Genomic DNA, 21695 nt, shown 5'->3' on the forward strand with positions numbered 1-21695 from the left:
ACTAATTATTTGAAGTGAACTGTTAAACATCAGTTAGTATAATTCAACATAGCAGCACTCAGAAATCACAGGTTAGCATCTGCTGAAGATCTTATCCTTATTAACTAATACATGTGACAGTAAATATTTTTTGTCCTGTGGTAGCAGGATGAGAAATCTTATGCTGTGTCCAGAAATTAACTGCAACATTTAAAATTTTATGAAGTGTCATCATATTTTGCTTTTCATAGTTCTCAGTTGTTAGAAAAAAAAATGTTGAAGTAATTGAATGAATTTTAATTCAGATGAAAATTAAAAGGCAATGGAAGGTTTGCTTCCGAGCTGCTGCTTCGTGTGCTTGATCTTGTGTTTCTGTCTTATCTCTTCTCAGCTTTCTCCCTGAAACAATCCTTTCAATAGATGTAATTGTTTCATAGACACTTAGTTTTTTCTTTGCAATGTTTCTTCTAAACAAGCTTGTAAGTATAGATGCTGTCAGAGTGCTGGTGAAAGATTATGGTCTTGAGAATGATTTAAGATATAGTTTGAGCACTGAAATAGTGGGTTTACAGAAACACTGACTATAACTAGAATAACTGGGAAGGGAAACCCCTAAAACTCCAACTCTATGTGTACATTTCACACTTACAATTTTGTTCTGCCTCATCTTAAACAAAATGTAAGAGCCTGCTGTATCTCATACTTCTTCAGGCAGGTAGGCTAAACATTTTAAACCGGTGAGTTCCTCTCCACTAAGCTGCAGCTAATGTAGGAATGTCACTTTATTTTGTAATGGCAACCCTGCTGGGGGCTGGCTGCTGCAAGCAGTGAGTAATAGATTGTCATATGGAGTGAGAATTGTTGCATTCTTACATGCAGATTTTTTAGTGTCTAATTTTTTTTAACGTGGGGGCTTACCTGCTGTACCATGCACACATGCATGTACACACATGTCCTTACAATACTCGGTTTCATAGTATAGTAGATGAATCCTTCACTCATGATTTAGAACTTATGGCAAACATAAGGACCTTTCAATGAAATTTCAAGGGACGTGTTTAAGGGTGAAACACCTATTTATTTCAGAACAGACAGGTTTCACCCATGGCTTTTATTTTCCTTTAAGCCTAGTAAAATTTCAGCCTCAAATAGAAATGAAAGTGCTGATTACTCTTTCCTTTCTTTCAGCTTGATGGTATTGCCAGCTAGTGATTCATAGTCTCAAAGGTAACTGGAGGGGGTTATTTGCAAGTTAATTAAAAAGAACAGCTAATATTGGGGGGATATGTTAGCAAAGTTAGCTTTCACAGATAAAGGAGGTACAGCTTTGTTGATATACTTCTTAAGCAAGAAATCTGATAATTTTCAAACAGCATGCCTCAGCAGTAGGATTTCTGCAACATAAATCAGCAAAAGAAAGTTTTCCTAAGCTTGAATATCATTAGAAATGTGCATTTTTATACATGTGCCCTTTTCTCAATACTCAGTATATAATTCCCATTAGCGGTTGTGGAAGTTAGATGCATCTATCAAGAGAACATATCCCCAGGGTATTAAATTCTGTTATTCTGCTTCTATGCATGTAACTTGACAGAGACAAATATAACCATCCGAGCTACAGAATTTGAGAAGGATGTGTATTTTTCCCTAAATCCATTCAAAATGATTCTACTCCCAAGGGATTACATTTGAGTCTAACTTTCCTCTGATTTACTATTTTGGCTGAGCTGATGGATTATGAAAGAGAGTAATTTCTTTTTCATACTATTTTCCCAAATCTGTCATTCAAAACTTGCTGTGTGGGGATAGAATGGTTTGTAAACATTTTCCTGGAGGAAAATGGCTTCTCACAGTAAAAAGGAGCTCTGAACAGAGCTTCCGCATAAACATGTTTGCCCATCAGTGACTGACAGAGAAGCCTCTGTGTGTGTTAAGGATGTGGACTTGTTAAATGAGAATTCTTATTTGGAAACACTTTTTCAAATAGGCTAGGAAAGATGGTTATATTTCGATCTAGAGAAAGACATTGCATAGCATTCTGTTTTACCAGAATCTGTAAATTATATTGTGAACTAGTACCATAGGAGGAGCATCCTTTGGTTAGAGGACAATCCTTATCTTAAATTCCAGATCTCTCAAATATTTCTCACTTTCAGCGGTCTTCAGAAATCTAAGAAAAAATAGGTCTTTTGTGCTCCTTATGTTAGTAAGTTGTCTTTTCATATTAAGTTTAAACCAAAATTCCCAAGTCTTACATTGTGACTATGAATTTTGCACCCTAAATACATCCTTGTTTTTATTTTGTTTCCTTGATTGTTTGTTTATGGAAGGGAAGGAGGGATAGTGGCAGTGAGTACACTTTAAAAAATGCAGCTAATACTGCCTATTTATCTGGAAAAACAAGTATTTATAAATACCTCTGAATCATATAACTGTATAACAGTTGCAAGTTTGAAAGCACAGTTGTCTGGTTAATCCATTTAAATGCTTATTTTGATTGGGCAGCTGTGAGCCTTTGTGTGCACACAGCTTCTCCCCATACTTACTAGTGTGCTATAAAATACCATGGAAATTCTGGTTTGGTTCTGTACCAGCCAGCGTAAACACATACAGTTATCTATCATGCAAGATAGAAGCTCCCCACGCAGAGCACATCCTTGCTTAAGGTGGTCTTAAGCGCTGTGGCTGAAGCCATTTTGCTCAGTCACTTCCAATCCTGGCTCTATAGGTTGTTGAGGTCATTCTTAAAGAACGTGCGGGTCCAGGTCAGAGGCAAAAATCACCCCTAACTTGAACTTGCTCCAGCAGTTGACACAAAAGGTGCACTTGTGAAGGGTCCAGTACAGAGGCACAATATGGAGTTGTGCATGGAAAAAGATGAGGAACTTCTGTTTCATGACACATAAACCAGTATTTGAACAGATGCAGCCCGTTACGATTACTGTATTACATTTTGAGACTGCTTTTGAGTATATATTTTTCTAAATCCCAGCTCCATTATGTAGGCTTGGTTTTTTTGACTGAAGTTTTGTACCTTGGTTCCACAGGGTATTACTTCCGGTTTTTGAAAAAGGGAGTGCAGTCAGAATCAGGCCCTTTGAAATCAGAGATGGTAATTACAGTTCAGCAAAAGGTGAAACTCTGGCAAGACTTTTGTCTGGGTTCACAGAGCATTTTCCCAGATTAGTGGTAGTTTCAGGTAAATACTCGTCAGGCTTTTCCCCTGAAACAAAGCAGAATTGGGGTGACTGGCCAAATCTTATTTTTGTGTTCGCATTACAGATCTGTGACAAAATCAGATGTTTCACTTCAGATACAGGGTATTTGTGCTTCACAGGTATCTTCATCTGTCCCTTTTATGTAGTCCTTTCTCTTTAAAAGAGCATATTCTAAGCACAAGACTGCTCTGACTCTCAGCATCCTGTGAAGCAGAGACATCTGCTAGGTCTGTGTACTGCTGAGGGAAACAGTCACAGAGAGTAATACCTGTCATCTCAGATGACTCCCATAAATGTTGTTAGTGACTTGAGACACCAAAAGTACTTATTCTACACTTCAAAGCCAAAATAACTTGCCATCTACTTTCATGGTGGATTTAAACAGCTATGGGCCCATCATGAGGTGCCTCTGCAAGCATTTCTGGGGAGAAACATCAGTCTTTCGAGTACTCCCCTAAGTGTTGTAACACGTGTGGATGGATGAGTCCTAGGCAAGTCCCATCTGCCCTTGCAGTGATGATGCCTGGCGGAAAAGACTAACTGCAAAGCCCTTGTTTCCTCTCATAGAAGGGCTGTGACATCTGTCTCGGAGCAAGTGGCATTTGAAAGCAGACTGTGCCCAGGTTGGAGGCAGCAGCAGACAGCAGGTCCCACATGTCCCTGGTGCCATGGGCAGCCTGACCTTGCCTCAGAAGTCACTGCAGCCACAGATCCACAGAGACTTTTTCTAGCCACAGCAGCGCTCCTGCTTTGGAAATACACAGCTTAGCATTACCCTAGCCCTGGGTTCCCACTCCTCATACCAGATTCTTTTTTGTGTTTGCGTAGTCAGATGGTCGTCTAGACTGGAGAACTGTTCCGAGTCAAACTGGCCTATTGGAGGGGGAGGGAGGGAGGGGGTAAGGTGTGGTCTGGCTCCACTGTGAGGGAGGAGAAGGTGCAATGAGGGATGTGAAAAAAATAATCAGAGCAGGGGAGCCAGACTGCTGAGGTTTTTTGCAAGCTGAAACTGTTTGTGTAGGTATTTTCTGTATGGTCTCACTAGAGAGGGAAGGTAAAAGGAAGATCTTTTGTGTTCACAGTGCTTAAGAGCCAAATTAGTAATCTTTCTTAAAATATATCTGAGGACTTCTTCATGGAGCAGACAATTGTTCTTTTCAAAATATGTGTTTCCTTGCATCAGAAAGGAACAGCATTGAGAATAAGATGTCAGAAAAGGTATGTGAGTGTGAAGGAGGCTCTGTAGTGCCACCCCCAAAGGTGCATTTTCTGATTCTCCAAGCAGCCTAGCTGTATCAAAGGGAACCTTTGTATTTCTGATTTTGTGAGTTGTCAGTCTTACTGTTTGTGCTTCACTTTCAGTACTTTAAAAAGCAAGCAAAATTATTTCTCCAGACTAGCATATTTCATAATCTTTCCTGGAGGTGGTTCTCTGGGACCAGAGAGGGTTCGCAAGTGCCTGCCACTCTCCTGAGTTAATAAACAGTATTAATAAACATCTGCTTATCTGTATTAACTCTTCATAAGGCACAGCAGCTGCTTTTAGGTACTATTTACACAGTTTCCTTTACATTTTAGTTAACTTAATCTGCTCTTTTGAATACACTAGAGTCCAGTGGACATACATTAGCAAGGGTGTAACTGTAGCAAGAGTTAACTGTACTTTCAGGAGAAGGATTTGGCTTTTTGCCACCTGAGCTGCTGCATAGTGCCAGCATAGAGATCGGTCTTTAAATCATTGCCGTTTTGCACTTGGAAGAGATGTTTTTCTGCCATCTCTCTAGCCTTCCTTGTTCCTACTGAAAATGCTGCAGGCATATAGTCATGTAACATGAAAGCTTTTTCCACATACAGAATTCACACCTTTTGAGCTTATAGTTGATTTAGAAGTACTTGAGTAAATCACAACTACTTTGTGTGGGGTAATTCTCAATTCTGACACTGGCTAGACTTGTTCCTAATATAACTTATACTGAGATAAATCGCCTTTAAAAGGATTTAAAGATCCACATGCAGAACTGTAAAACCCTCCACCCATTTAATCAGTTAAACTCACGTGGTGGTGTGTGTATGCCAAGCCAGCATACAGTTACTTGAAGGAGTTCGAAAAGTTAAACACGACAAGGCCATATATTAAATACAAGTACTGTAAGAGTATCATTTGTGTGTTTAGCCAAGCAAGTATGTTGCTATTTTTGATTTCTGTGTGGCTTTGGTTGTGCAGCGGTCTGTGAAGAGGTTGTGCACAGTGGTTGGGCAGAGGGCAGGGCTCCCTCTGCGCAGTGTGCCATGTGGCTGCCCACTCTGGTGTCACAGTGGTGAGTGAGCATGACAGTTATCTTTGTAAGGGAGAAGGAAGAACTGTAAGCCGTGGGCTCATCTACTCTGTCCATCCCAGGTACCATGACTGCAGTTCCCAATAGGAAGGATGGCAGGGTTTGGGAATACAGTGTAGCAGGAAGCTTGTAACACTTTTGAAGGTAACCTCTTTGCCCCTACTATAGATCCTATTGTGTTCTGCTGCCCAGAAGCTTAGGAGGAGATGCAGGCACTTCCTCTGTCACATAGCCTTCAAAACTTCTCTGCCTTCTTCCTATCTGTAGCCTGTCCAATGAGGATGCTCTTAAAAAAAGAGACAAGATTTGTCTTTGTGTTAAGTAGCTCTCACAAGACAGGCACTTAGGACTGCTAGTAAGTAATAAAGGTATGCCTTTGGGTAAGCAGCTCTGATACCTGAAGAATACAGTTAATTTTTAATGAACTCTTGGATTTTTCAGTTTCTATGTGGCAGTGAGCACATTCAGTAGCCTTGCAGCTAAACTGAAGAGCCAGAATCATGTCTCCAGGGGGAACTTCACGGCTAATAGAGTCAGCTTGGCCATATTAGAAAATGTCCTAAAGTACTGTTCCACCTGTATTGGGTAGACTCCTGAGTTTCCCTGTTGGAAACTGGTAGTTTAATAAATAGGCCCTTGAAAACAGGGTTTAACAACTCTTGAAGGTGGACATTCCTCATTTCTATTGTAGTAAGAGAGATAAAAGGAACAAATACAAACTAAGCTTTTGGAGGGAATATGTGCCTCTTTCAGGACAAATGATTCACCTTCCCCAATGCTATTACAAAGAACGAAGAGCCTTATCATATTTTGGAGTAGGTTTTTGGTGGTGGTGTGACTGTTGAGGGGGCAGGAGTGGAGACAAGCATGTTTCTATAAACAGGCTTTCTTAACTAGCTGAAGGGAGAAGTATGAGGGGTTTCGAAACTCCATTCAACCTACTTAGAAGATTCAGTTGCATGGGTTTGTTCTGGTGAAGCTCTGTAGCTCAGAGTGGAGGCAGATTTGTATTTTTCTGAGTCAGAATTGTTCCTAATTGTGTATGTTTTAAATGTTGGAGGGGGTTGCCACAGAGACTCTTCTGTCATGAAAAAACTTTGCTTCCTTCTATGTCACACAAATAACTGTATAATGCTTGACTGGCTGTTGCCTATTTTCAGGGCACGTAAGTTGGAAAAATAATATTTGTACAAAGCTGAAGTGTTTATACTCTTTCAGCCCAGTTTCAAGTGAAGTAATGACAGCTTTCACTGGGCAGGCAAGAACAGAAAACGTGGTTAAGTTGCAGAACATGGTTTTTAATGGACAGAATTAACTATGCAAATGTCAGTTCTGAAACATGAATCATTCCAACAAAACAGGAAAGCTGTTTTTCCTAATCTTGTGAACCAGATGAGCATTGCTGTAGTTGATACTTGCTTAGTATCTGAAGTCACAGGAGTTAACTAGCAAAGTCACCTTCTAATAAATTCCAGACTGAATGTATTATGCAGGAAAAAAAAATAGACCCTGCAGTAATAGTTGAATAAATTGACCATCATGTTATATCTCATACACTTCTTCAGTGCTGTGTGCTGGTTTTGGGCTGTGTTAGGGAGGCTGCAGGTTAAAGTCAGGAGAAGATGAAAAGTCCCTTTCAGTGCCCTATGGGAAGCCATCATTTAGAATTTTTTTTCAGGCTTTTTGCCTGGAGACAGTATTCTTTTGTTCTGCCTGCCATGGAGTGCCAAACAGTGGCCAGAAAACGTGGAAGAGAGCAGCAAGTTGAAAATCCACAGGTAAAAATCTGTCTCATTATTTGAAGCATCACAATAATGTTACTTTAATTCCCTGTTTTCAGAATGTGTTCACACTTCCGTTGTAAGTACTGAGCTGGTACTTACATCTGCACTAATTATGAGTCAGGGGTCACAGCATCAAGCTTCCTTCTTAGGCTTATTTAAAGCAGTTTGCTGCCATGCCCTGTACCAGAGAGAAGAGCCCTGCACATGATTAAAACTGCCAATTCTAGCTCGGTTTGGAAGTAGTGAATAAAAATAGTGTTATTTTAATGCTTTAAATACAAGAATGATTTTTATCTTCAAGATCTCCAGCTTAATATGCTGGTCCGTCCCTTATTTTCTCTGGTTGTGTCCCTCCCCCGAACTCCTGCCAGATGTGATTCTGTTTCTGTGTCAGTGCCTGCAGCAATCCCTAAAGCAAAGTTTTGTCAGTTCCACTTGCTGTTAAAAGCCAGGCATTTCCACTGCAAAAACAAAGTTTTCAAACTCCTGCTCTTTTTCCTTCTGTCTTCTCCCTCTGCACATACATACCCACTCCTTGCCTGCTGGTAGGTGGGAAATAGTGGTTTCCCACATTTCAGTGCAGTTCAGTACCCTTCTCAGTGTGACCCAGTTCTTCTGCTTTGGTCTTCCTTCAGCTGGGGTAGCCAAACTGCTTCTGGCTAGGTCTAGTTTGTTGGAATGGCTTTACCTAATCTCAGCAGACTTCTCAGTCATGGCTGAAGAGCTACTCATAGCCCACACAAAGGCCTGTAGGATTGTTCTTTCCCCCATCTCATAGTGGCTGCTTTGTGAGAGAGTGTGTTATAGGGCTGTCTGTGTGTCTCATTGCATTCATAATTGTATTGTTGCCATCTGATAGGTGTGACTTGCATTTTTTTCCTATGATGGGCAAAAGCCATTACATGATAGGGGGAAGCCATGACATGCATCTTCTCCATGTACTTTAGAGAGAATGTATTCAGAAAAAGGAAGTTATTTTGGTCTTATTTTGGTCTTTATACTTTGCAGAGCCCCAGTGAGGTTTGATCAAGCACCAATGCAATACAAAGGTCCCAACCACTTTGCAAACAGAAGTGCAATTAGTACACTTAAAGTTGTGTCTTTAAGTATTGATTAAGGCAGCTGTTGTGCTAGGCCACAAGACTGAAGATGAAAAGGAAACCTAAGAGGTAAAACACCTTATTAGGGACAAAAAAAGAAAGTAAGCTGCTAGAGGCAGACATCAGGGGTCTGTGATTATATATGATACAGGTTGAGTCAGAGACATTCTGCAAAAGAATCTGTAGGAATGTGGTTTTATGGAGTCCTGCCAAAGGGATAGTTAAATATCTGGTGAGCTAAACATATATGGAACCTGTTCTCCTCTGATATGTTTTATTTGTATGCAAAAGATAGCTCATATTTGGCTTTACAGAGGCTGTTTCACCACTCTTGAAAATCATTGTTGCTAATCTTAATAGAAACAGTCACAAAAGTCCTGTGCCCATGGTAATGCTACTGGGGTAAATCATAGTTGAGATAAAGGACTGCAGCCCAAAGTAGCGTCCAAGACAGTATAAACTATGTGAGTTCATACTCACATAGTAAGTATGGAGTATGTATCAGAGCATAACACTCCATTTCATCTCATGATAGCATTAAGCTCTGACTGAACAATTGAAAATACAGATTTCATAGGGTTAACCCTGGAGGCATTGTCATGGGAGATGCTAGGTGATCAACAGTGTTGCCAACTCCTGTGATTTTATGAAGTCATATGATAGCTCTTTTTTTGTTTTTAAAGATCAAGCTCCTGGATTTCAGGGATTTATTTTCATTTTGTCTTTTCGATTTTGCAAGTCAGACAGTAATTCCAACCTTCCTGCTTACAGATGAAGTTTCAAAACATGACTCCAATGCACTCTAAGAGTCCAGGTGGCAGTAGCAAATAAAGCAGAACCCAGTTTTGCTTGGGTGTTTTGGTTGGTTGTTTGGGTTGGGTTTTTTCCCTTCCTTTATTTCCATGATATCTCTGGCTAGTCTTATGATTTTTAACTCATGATTTTTTAGTCTTTGGGGTTGATTATGGATCTATGTCTTCTTCCTTGTATTACTACACTGAAGATAATCAGTATAATTAAGAATAACAATTAGGATATATCATCCAGCGTTAAAAGTAATGGGATCACACATTTTTCTTGGCTTCTTCCCTCCTGCAATTAATTCATCAGTATTTGTAAGACAAAGAATGTGCTTTTGCGTCATCATATCTCCACTTTCATGGTGCTGGCAGTGTCCCCATTACTATCAAAGTTCTACTAAGTTTATAGATCGTGTACGGGGGGTGGTAGGCAAAATAGAAAAAAACCCTGTGTTTAGTATTGTTCCTGGCAAAATCTGGTGTCTTTATGTTGGATAAGAAGGTAATACAGCTTGTATGTTCTTCACAGCTGCTACTGTGCTTTACAGTCACTTAGATATAATGCTGTGGAGGTGTGCTCTTTGGCAGAACAAGGACAATCTTCTTCAAGGCTTTCTGGTAGAGGCATCCTCTGTCTTGCAGATTTCCATGATGTAGTGAAGTCTTAAATTCAAGTCTCTCCCACCAAGTGGAATTACTTCACAACAGCTGAATAATTGAGTTCCCATCCCAATATCTCCCTCAGCAATTTTTAAGGGATGAGATCTATCTGTTCAGCAATGCTGTTTTATATGTATACATGTGCCAGAGGCACTGGATGAGAGAACAGAAATGCAGTAACAGTATTTTTTACAGGATAGAAGTAAGAGAAATTGACTGCTGTTCCTGAAATGCATCCTAAGACATACATAAAGTTTTCCAGTGTAGATATTCCCAAAAAGACAGCACATTGTTTTGGGCTTTATTTAAAAGTTGTTGGCTTTTGAGAGTTCTGTAGTGATACTGAAAAATAAGAGGAATGCAAACTATAGACTGAGGCCTCAATTAAAATTGCACATCTATAAACAACAGAAACAAAGAAAACAACTTCAAGACTGTCAGTAGACTTTGGGCGAGGCGTACTGTTTAATAAGATCCTGCTAAATCATAAAGAAGACATGAACCACAGAGTAAAAGCTTTGTCCTGCAATCCTGGCTTCACTAGAATCCATGGAGTTTATCATAGAATCATAGAATAACTAGGGTTGGAAAGGACCTTAAGATCATCTAGTTCCAAACCCCCTACCATGGGCAGGGACACCTCACACTAAACCATATCACCCAAGGCTCTGTCCAACCTGGCCTTGAACACCACCAGGGATGGAGTGTTTGTATTTCTTATGTGGCTGTTCTGGTGTCTCTTCCAGAATACCTAGCCCACGTGTTGGCTTGCATGTTCCATGCATTTTAACCACAGTGACTGATCAGTGCTGATGAACTGGTTGGTTGAAAGCTTCATAGCCAAGAAACCACAGCCTTTTATTCTCCATGGACAAGGGAGCAAGGAAAGCTAGAATTAGGCTTCCTGTAGAAGTCAAAATAAGAAAACTAACACCAGAGAGCAGAAGGCAAAACTCAAATTGTAGGAGACAGGCACACATTTTAGGATGGCTTCCTTTAGATGTGCAAATCTGTGTTTTCTCCATTGACTTTCCCATTATATCCACTTTTGTTTTTGTTTTTCATGCAAAATGAAAGGTTGCTTCTGTGCACAGTGTTCAAGTGACTGGTTGAACAGGAGAAAACCTTGAGGAGTTGGCTCATGGGCTATGAAGCGTGCCATAGGATACTCAAACATTTTTAGAGATGGACATTCAAGCAATTACAAGAAGAGAAGCAATGTTACTGGTAGTGAACCGCTTGTGGGCCCCTCAGGGAATGAGTGAATACAGTTCCCTGGGGAAGAACGCTACAAACTTGTATTCTCCAGGCAGGATTTTGTTTCTTAGAGATAGGTCTGAGTTCATGTGACTTGGAAGCAGACCAGCCTGTCCTGGATTTTAAAGTCCTCAGAGTTTAGTAGCAGGCTGTGATCAGAAGGGTGATGTTGAGGTTCACATCCAACTCCAGATTTCATCTTGGGCTCTTTGCAGAGGTTGATTTCGACAGCAGTCTGATAGTGGAATTTCAGCATCAGCCTGATAGGAGAAAATCAAATGCGCCTTTAGTTTAGAACTAGACAGTTTATCACAATGGGCAAGGCCGAGCTGTATTAATGAACAATGCTCCAATACCTGCTAAAGGAATGTGACAGTATTAGAGAAAGTAAACTGCAGCCTCACTTTAAATCAGATGCTGGTGTGTGGAAGAAAGTTTGTCCACCTGGACAATTTATCCAGTACTTTGAACTACCAGTGGCATTAGCAGAGAGGCACTACACTGTCAACCCTTATTACAAGGATTCTGGGGAGAAAATTCCAAGGTAGTCGGTTCTGGGAGTCCTAAAACCCCATTAGATTTTTGACATTAATTTAACCTCTTCAGAAATTAGCTGGCCCTAACTACCCAGCCTTTTGCTAGTAGTTAAATTAAGGCCTACCACTGAACATAGAAACATAAGGTTTGTGACTTTGCAGTGGATTGCTGCTTCCAGATAGTTTGGAGATCTCTCCTTGGAAGGGGTCCAAACATATTTTCAACCGTTTGTTCCAGTTCCAGTGGGTGAGTCTTGGCAATACCCAGCATGGCCAGGGATGGCACAGGAACGAGCCCTGCCTCTCAACAAACATATTGTGCTTGAACTAGTTTACCTAAGGACCCACCTTCCTGTGGCTTTTGGCTCCAGTGCTGCAGGCACTAGAGAGGATTGAGTCGTGCCTGTAGCAGTCATCCACTGCCACACAGCTGCCCAGTGAAACACAGAGCCATACGAGCTCAGAGCTGAAAGCAGTCTAGATGTAGCTAGAGTCTTTGCAGTTCGAGCAACAGATGTCTTTCCCCTGTCCTCAGTTGTGAGCTGCTTGGCACCCTGCCACAGGTTTCCTCTGTGAAGTTGGGTGAGTCACTTCATCTCTCCCTTGATACTTGTCTGTATTGTTCATCCAAGCTTTTAGGGCCAGAAAGTGCTTCTTACTGGTAGGGGGACAGTCCCTCATTATCAGGTTGTTTTGATCATTACTGGAATCTAGATATATCACCACAGCTATTAGTTTCTCTTCAGCATGTGGTAAATGAAAGGTACCATCCAGAAGAGAGGAGCAATTTGCCATAATGATGATTATATCAACACATATTTTATAGGACACTACTTTTGAATTCCTCCCACACCTACTTCAATGAGGCTTTGTTCTTCTGCATGGCTTCTGGGAATAATTAAGAAAAAATGTCTATCTGGGGCTTAAAATTCAGCTAGCCTGTAACATGTTGCCAGCATTCTCCACCCGAGTGCTCCCAGTGAGCTCAAAGTAACCCCTCCCCCCCGTGTAGGAGCTTCTTCTATGCCACTGAAATCATTGGGAGTTTGCCATTGATTACAATGGCAGTAAGATCAGAGACCTAGGGTCAGTATCAGAGCATGCTAGTGATGAAAAGGATTTGTGATTTGGATAAAGAGGGAAGACTTGTCTCTCAGTCCCTCACAATGGCTCAGAAATCCATTTAAAATGTTAGCAAGAGGCCTTTTAATTTCCTTCTAGAAAAAGCATATATATTTAATTTCTGTAATAAAACATTCTAATAGTAGTAAATAGTGAAGTTCTAGAAGGAAAAAATTTCTTTCTCAGTTAATGCACGAGAGAGGGGATATTACAAATCCCTTGTTGCCTGTTATTGATTGCCTAGCAACATTTTCCCACAGAGAGCAATGTGAACATAGTTTTAATACACAGGTGGATACAAGGGCTGCGCTGTTTGAAACCCGGCACCTCCTTAAAGTGGTTCAAGCTACTTTTCCAAGTATGTTACAAAGTGAGTCAGACTGAAACCATTGTAGATAACCTGCTCCACTTCAGATAGTTGCATATTCATTTTAGCATTAGAAAAAAGTTTACGTTGGCATTTTCTGTTCCTTGTAGTCATGCTGGCTTTTCAAAAAAATTCTGAACTAAAAATGTATTTCCTGAAATTCATACAGTGGGCAAAAAATATCTCTTCCCTGCCCCACACTGAAGTAGATGGTGAGTACTAAGATTTGGAACCAGTAAGCAAGTAATTCTTCAATGCCTGGGATCAGAAATGTAGCTGTTGGGTCAAAGTATACTTCTACAAGGCAAGTTAGTTTGAGTTCAAGCCCCCTTGAGTTAGCTCAGGAAGACTCCAGGAACAGTTTACATGAGCTTCACAGATCCCCTATTGCATTTCCAGCTTGACTTTCACCCACAACCTCTTGCAGACCATCTACCTTAGGTTGAAAGTAACTTCCAGCTCTGTGTTTTTCTGTGTGAACAGTAATCACATCAGGAACAGCACCTATGTAATGCCTCAGGTTAGTTAACATAAACTGACACAATTCATCCTGATCCATGTCATAATGCCCATCTAATGTGCATTCCCACTCTGGTATACACGGTTACTTGGGCACACAGACCATGATGCAATATACTGTACATAGGGGACAGATATGTTGCCTGTGAATAATGCAAATGGCTGGCTGCAGAGTAGTTATTCCAGTGCAAACCAGACTCACAGTAAGCTTGATTCTGCAAAATGCAAAGCAACTTTTGCTCCCTGTGAAGTCAATAGAAGTTGACTTCACTTTTCAAATTCACTTTGATTAACCTGGTCTTGACACTGTGGCACTTGGCTTGTAATAAAGAAAATTGGCAGTGAAAGATCAAGGATTTTCCAATTTAAGGTGTAAGGAAATGTTTGCTACTGCTGAAAACATTATCTTCGTAATGAGCAGTAACACAAGCTGATAAACAACCATTATTGAGTTTCTTTCTCTTTTTTTTTTCCTTAAGCTGAAATTATGTCACCTGTAGACAGAACTAAGGAAAATGGATTACAAATGCCAAACCTATGCAAATTTTGTGACATTAAAGTAACAACCTGCTCAAACCAACATCAGTGCAAGAGCAACTGCAACATCACTTCTATTTGTGAGAAGAATAGTGAAGTCTGTGTTGCTATATGGTAAGTTATTTCTTCATACAAGTGCAGAGGGAGCATACCCTCATTCATCATTACTTAGTACTTTCCTCGATTGCTCTGATATTCATAATGTCCCTGCTACCTCACAGGGCTTTGCTCTCTCACTTCCAACTCATATCTGTGCTCAGCACACTGAGAGTTGTTTGAAGTTAACAATAATTCTGATATGAAGTGTTCTTTTTCTTCTAAAGCATTTTTGTTCCAGCATATGCTGTTATTGGAAAAGAGGCATGGCTTTGTTCAAACCATTAAGCTGCATTTGCCTGCAGCACCGAGAATAGAAGCAGTTTTGAGACTCAGAGAGGATTACAGTAGAATTTGCTGACGAAAGACAATTGTCTCTGAGGTTTCAAAGTGAACTGCATTATGTAGATCTATCACAGTAAGCTTACTCAACATGTATAGGTAGAAATACTTTCTTATTGGTAAAAAACACCCTGTGTCTATAATGACTCTGATACAGGAGTGGTGCTTTTTTTATGTTTAGGTTCAAAGAAATCAAAAGTATATGAAATTGAGTTGTTACTTTTTTTTTTCGGATTCATTGACCCTAAACTTGCATTCCAGTCTAAAAACTGGGGTCTTGCCCTTCTATAAATGGTAAGCCAATCCTACCAAAGAAAGCCAGAAACACTCATAATAAGTTCATAGGTGGACAAAAGGAACAGAACTGAGTATTTGCAACATTACTGCAGATTTAGGAACAGAATTAGAACCACTTAATTCATTTATTAAGGGATTAGTTGTGTTCATTGACTCGAAGAGATGTTCAGCGTAATTGGAAGTGGACACTTGAAATGTAGCGTCAGTCCAGCGTGCTGTTCCATATTTGTCCTGTGCCACTTTAGTAAGTGGTCAGTGCCTATTATTGCCATATGAAGTGCCTGTAGTGCAATTTAGAATATATTCTGGATTTTTCATGCCAGAATGATACTAATTTGAGTTCTCAAAAGAGGCAAATTTGGGGAAGATGCAATGCTGTCTGCTCCCTTTATAAAATATTTCTTCCTTGTTTTCAGTTTTCTCTTTTTCATTTTTTAGGAGACAGAATGATGAAAATGTGACATTAGAAACAATATGCCATGATCCCCAGAAAACACTGTATGGTCATATGTTGGATGACTCCAGCTCAGAGCAGTGTTTGATGAGGGAAAAGAAGGAAGATGGGGGATTGATGTTCATGTGTTCCTGTACAGGTGAAGAATGCAATGATATGCTCATTTTTCCATCAGGTACGTTTGATAATTTATGCTGCATTCCTAGGCTATACCTTGCAAGTTAATATTAACTGTGTCATAGCAGTTTAGTTTGGAATCACATTTTGTGGAGGAAAGCTTTTAGTGGCAGGAGCTATTTTGGTGTCTTCTGAGTCTTGCCAAACCTCAACCTTTCTTTTCTGTGTTCAGAGGATATTTCTTCCTGCCAGCCTGTCCTCCTCCTTTTGAAGTAAGTCTGATATTCAGCTTGAGACACTGCACTTAAAAGTCGATGAAAAGAAAGATGAAAGCAGGACGTTTAGAGCTGTTCTGTTGACACACCAAAATACAACATATGCTAATTACGTTATAAAAAAAATCAAGAGGCAAATGCCATATTTAAGGTCTTGCCTCTTCTAAAAGGTTGGTTTGCCATAGTGTGACATCCGTTTATACAGATATGGCTGAGTAACTTGATTGGATGTGAATTTAAAGTCAGCTTATCTGTTGTAACTGACCATTTGCAGTTGTTCTGTGGGGGGTGTGAAGTAGCTACAGTGTTCCTTCACTAGTGGATATGTTACCTCATGCTTACTATGGCATAAGAACGTGTATATGATTTCGGTTAAACCAGTGAAATCTGAGTATAGACCAAATTACAAGTGTATAACCTGTCCCCTTTCTACTTCTTGAAGTAAAGACTATATAGACCGCTGCAAACACAGTAAAGGCAGTGCAGGTGTGTACAGTGCTGGTGGACTACACGCTGCACACAGACGTGCATGTGCACACACACACCCCTCACTTTGTTTCTTCTACCTGCTGAATCCCACAATGATTCTTTTACTGAGACTGTTAGGTCTCTTGGAGGCAAGTGTGAGGCCTCCTCTGGAGAACTTTATGTGCACACTTATAAATGAGTACAGCACACAGAACCCACCCTTATCACCTGTAAGTTCCTCAGAAAAGGATATAATCAAATCCTCATAACCTGAGATAATGAAGGGTTGGGAAGCTGTTTCTACTCCTGAGAAATGTGATGTGTGACTGCAATGAGGCGGACAGCTATATGAGAGATTTCTAGCTCTCTCTTCTCAGCCCTCCAAGAGGGCAAACTAGTTTTGGTTGCAAAACCACACCAGATTAGCCAAGAGTGAGCTAGAAAGTCTTTGCCTCCCTTGGCCCAGTCTATCCATATCTGGTGCCACCTCCTCCCCTCTTCCTCATCCAGTCACACTCCAATCTTTATTTGAAATCAGATAACCTGACTACTGATCCGTAGTTATATGACTAACCCTTACTTAGGTGGGCTTTAAAGGAGTTGAAGTAAATACTGGTATTGATGTGAGCACAGGTGGTAGACAGAGGACCTAATTCTAACAGATTGCCTTGATTTTTTTGAAGACAATGTGTTATCAAAGAAAAGTTCTTATTCCATCAGCTGTCTAGAGTATTTATACAAAGTGAACCACACCCTTGTGGATTTTGGCTAATTTGTTATGAGTTAGTCATGTTATAGCTGTTTCTCCTGGAGCTACGTAGATGTATGCAATCATTCTAACAAATGTGTGTCTTCTTTGTGTATGATTATGAAAACCATTTTATAAATTCAACACCAGCTGCCTTCATTCCCATGAAATCTGCAGCCCCCCTCACACTTCCAGAGCAGTTTAAAAGGAGCTGTAGTATAAATTAAGCTTTAAGCACTGTAGGTGACTCATGAAAACTGTATTACATTCACATGTAATAAGTGAATAACCACAGATAAAAAGGAAAGTAATATAAAATTTCAGTTTGTAACATTTCCAGTTCATTCACAAATACAAGCATTAACTCCAGTTGGGAGGGGGAGAATTGAGGCTTTGTCATTCTTTTATTGTTGTGCATTAGTGTTTCTTTTAAATGAAAACAGCCTCTTTGGGTTGCTTGCCTGGTTAGCCATGGCAGGAAGACAAACGATTTTTACAGTATCAGACATGCGGTTTCCTGTCTGTGTTTAAGTTTGAGCAGAACATCACAGCCAGCTGGTCCATAGCTCCTCTAGACAACTAGATAATAGCCTGTAATAATTTTGCCTTTGGAATGTCTGTCAACCAGATCTATTCTGTACCTCGTTCTTGCTTTTTTTTTCTCTCTTCATTTCTTGTACACCAAAGCAAGAATTTTTGCAGTGGTTTTGCACAGCCTATGGTTTTGGGGAGTGTACAAAAGCTGTCTAAAAAAGCCTGATCAAACAGTAAGTGTATAAATTTATTAAGCTAATACTGAGACAATAAAAAAGATTGTAATTTTTCAGCTGTCAATCGCAGCCTTTTCTTTCAAGCTATTGCTATAAATGGTCAGTGCTCTAGCTCTTCTTCTCTTGGGTGCACACTTAAGGCAGACCAGATTTAGTTTGTTCCTGTTTTTTCTGAGGTAAGAAGGAAAAGTGGGCAAGGCAGTAAGTTTTAATTTCCACCAGAAGTTAGTCACTACGTTGCAGTGATTCAGAGCTGAGGTGTTATTCTTTATAGAAGAATTGTTTTACAGCACTGTTGGAGTGCATCAGTCTTGACTGTGAGGGGTAAATCTCCTGACTCCAGTTTTAGACACAAACATCTAAAGGTTTTGGGTAGTGGGAAGTGTTGTGACTCAGTCAAGAGTAGCTTTGGAAATGTTTGAGGTAATTACATCCAAATCAAATGCCTGCTTCTTGTATGGACTTCCCTTTAAATTGCCTATCTGAAAAATGAGCAAGGCACAGTCAGACATGTGCCTAAACATGCCTGTAGTTCTGCTGTGTGAGGAGGCTGACCCTGATTCAGATCCCTGGCATTTCAGGCCACAGGCAGCAGGTGGAAAATGCCGTGTGCAGAATCACTCCAAACAATGTTCTGTACTTCTTGGAGAAATAATATACAGGAGACAGGTAGCCACTGCAAATCTGACTACTCTCTGTTTATTTTTTAATCCCTCTCTTTTTTTGCCAAACAAAATTGTGGATGACTGGCAAGCATCTTACACTCCTGTGGTGGAAAAATGCTTTTCACAGCAAAACTGAATGCCAGTGTGTTTTAATTATTATTTATTCAAATGTCTAATGTCAGTGTTGCCAGCAGGCAAAGCTAAGGAGCAAAACCACTGGAAAAGATTAGCTGAAATCATGCGGAGAAAGGCCCTGCCTGGCTAGAAGCTGGCTGGGTGGTAGACAGGACTTTTCTTGCTGTCATGGGAAAGATGAGTGCAGGACTGGACTAGCAGGGTTTTTTTCCTCGCTGGTGTCTGGTTATGTCTGGTGGATCTTCTGCATCTTGTTTTGCCTTGCTATGTATTGATCTGTTGCGATGAACCAGGTCTGTCTGTTGCTGTTTGCACAGTTCCAGGCCTCCCTTGGTGTTTGGGCAGCTTTGTTCATCAACTTTTCCTTCTCCACACCATCTGCCAGCCTCCATTCATCAGCCAGTACAAGCACAACAAAGGCCTAACAAAGTTCTTCCTGATCCTGAGCTATTTGGCTGAGATCAAAGCTTGTTTATCCAAAGGGACCAAGTAGGACATGCTCTTTTCAGCCTCATATCTGACCTGTTCTCTGTGAGCAGAGATGACCAGGCATTCATTGTAGCCTAGGAGATTGGATGGATACCTGCATTGTACACAGTGTATGACCTACCTTCTATGCAGTGCAACTTCTTCCTGTTTTGCAGGCTTATTCAGATGCATTCATTCAGCAGCATGCAAAAGGGTGACCCCAGCACTGGAGACTGCAGACAGGAAAACAAACCCTTTAAGTACTGTTGTCGTTATATATGCAGTTGTTAACCTGGGCATCAAGTTCAAATCCAAGAAAAAATGCAGAGATGTCAAAATTTGGAAATATGGTTTGCAGACCTGTAGCACAGATCAGTTTGGTTTAGAGTTGTTTCATTCTAATAACTTACATGGTGATCATTTCTCATCCTCACTTGTCTCTCCCTGTGGCTTGCAACCAAGGTTCAAACAACTCAGCCTACCTGAACAGCTGTGGGTTTGTTTAGGTAGACTGTGATTATTCCTTATGTACCAGAAGATGAGGTCATTATTTTGGATATTCCCACCACACCCAGCCATAATATGGGAGAAACGTTTAGCAGCAACAATGTGTACAAGTTTTAATGACTATCTGGGTCATCCAAGCGGTTGTCTTAAAATATCAAAACTTCAGTGATAAAGATCACTGACAAGTCAAAAAAAATTATGAGAATAATGAAGCTAATTGGGGAAGAGGGGGTGTTGTGCTGCTAACAATCTTCACGTTGATTATGGTTTTACTGAATTTGCTAATTGAGAGTGTGTTTGATTCATCAATTGTGGCTGAGTCATTTGCCTGAACAAATTCCAGCGGATGGATTTGCAGTGTGTCAAGTGCTGTGATTGCTCACTATGTACAGTTGTTACCTGGGAGACCTGTTATTGTTCTGCTGCCTGAACTACCACAGGCATGCCTGTATGATGCCTTGTCCTGTGCCTGGATCGCAGAAGATCTGGGTAATGTTCTAGAGTTTCCTTAACTTGGTATCTCTCACTTGTCTCTAATATGTTGCCCCTGTCTTTTCCTTTCTTTCTCTCCTCTTTCTCTCCTTACTAGACACAAAGCGTTAGTGATTTTATTTGGCTACATAGGAAGATCTCAGACTTAACAGCTGACTAAAGATCTGTGCAGAAACAGCCGCCAGGCCATAAATACTCATGTGATGAGTTATCCAGTGCTCAAGGAAGAGCAGAAGGGAGATGATTACAGCTGGACTGCTTCCAAGTGGATTTTAACAAAGGCTTTCATTAATCTGTTTTTCTGTTATCCAACTAACATGTTCAGAAGGTAACTGTCTTCCAGCTGCCCCATAAAAGAGGTCAGTAGCATTACATAATGTTGCACAGAGCCTCTCACCACTTGTATATTGGCATTGTTCTCTATGTTTCCTCTTAGGTATTTGCAGCCACAGAGTCCCACCCAATGCCTGCAGCTGTATGTAACCAAAGGAGAGGCTGTCTAATACTGAAGGTCTGATTCACTTAGTGGGATAGAAAGGAAATTGAATGGAAAGAGGCAAAAGAAGCCAGAATTTTGTTTTGCTCTGTATTATTTATATTGTTTGCTTCCTAGGAAAATAACCATGCAGAGCTCAGTTACAGATCTGTGTAAAAACAAACTAGGCAGCGCTCTTTCAGTCTGGTTGGCATATTTGTTACAATTTGCATCATTTGAGAGCTTAATAAGTGTGGGAACGTGGCCAAGCTTTTATCAGGTTGTCATAGAAGAGACTTTAATAATTACAGACAGAAACAAACTGTAACTAACACTGACAACATAGTATTTTGGGAAAGGTCGGAGGGGTGAAACTCAGTCTGAGAATAAAAATAGTGGTTAATGTGTGGCATCTGTTGGAACATACTGAAACTGGAGAGATTGATTTGTTCCAGAAAACCACCAGCAAACAGCAGCAGACACTGAGTTGTATAACTGAGGCATGTATCACAGAAACACAGTGACATCGTGTAAAGTTAGAGTATGTTGGCTTTCCTGTTGCTGAGCAGGAAAGCTCAGCTTCAAAAGTCAACGTGTGAGAGTTGCTGTGTACACACGGTGAAGTGACCTGCATAATGGAAAAGATAAGAAGGGAATGCATCCTGGGGTGGGAGATTTTAAACAAATGAGTACTGTGCTAGCAAAACAAGGAATTACACTTTCTAGCCAGCAGTGAGGGAATAAAACAGCAACAAACTATTTGTTCTGCCTTAGAGCTTAAGAGTTTCTTAAAACCTCCTGGGTGCTGAATAGCATACTTGGCAATCAGTTGAAAAATGAAATTCTGCTTACAATAGCTAAAATATCCATTACATCATTGCTGCCTAGCCTCTTTACAAAAGTAAGCCACCCAGAGCAATCAAGTTGCCTGCCCCCCACCCCTGTGACTGCATTCCCTTCAGATGACAGATGTATGTGCGTGACTTCAAATATGTAACACACATAACTGGGTCATGTAACTGGGGGATTTTCCCTGAGTATAACACAGATGTCTTGAGTCCTGATCATCCGATCATGGGTAGTCATGTGCTAAGGGCAAAGCTGTAGGCCCCTAGGGGAGAGCAGCAGTTTGTGTGCCAGTGCTCTCCAAGAAAACTGCTCGTACTTTTGC

At 40.5% G+C, this 21695-nt stretch overlaps 1 protein-coding gene across 1 annotated transcript in view; it reads left to right on the forward strand.

Moving 5' to 3' along the window:
* Nucleotides 1-21695, forward strand: part of TGFBR2 (transforming growth factor beta receptor 2) — a 56560-nt gene that overhangs the window by 11505 nt on the left and 23360 nt on the right. The window contains exons 3-4 of the mRNA XM_061465007.1: nt 14158-14329; nt 15389-15579. Of these exons, the coding sequence (XP_061320991.1) occupies nt 14158-14329; nt 15389-15579 (363 nt within the window). The remainder of the gene's footprint in view (nt 1-14157; nt 14330-15388; nt 15580-21695) is intronic.

Source organism: Pezoporus flaviventris, unplaced genomic scaffold (genome assembly GCF_033815535.1).
Source record: "Pezoporus flaviventris isolate CSIRO_AGI_PZ_B2104156 unplaced genomic scaffold, CSIRO_AGI_Pfla_v1 ptg000037l, whole genome shotgun sequence".
NCBI lineage: Eukaryota > Metazoa > Chordata > Aves > Psittaciformes > Psittacidae > Pezoporus > Pezoporus flaviventris.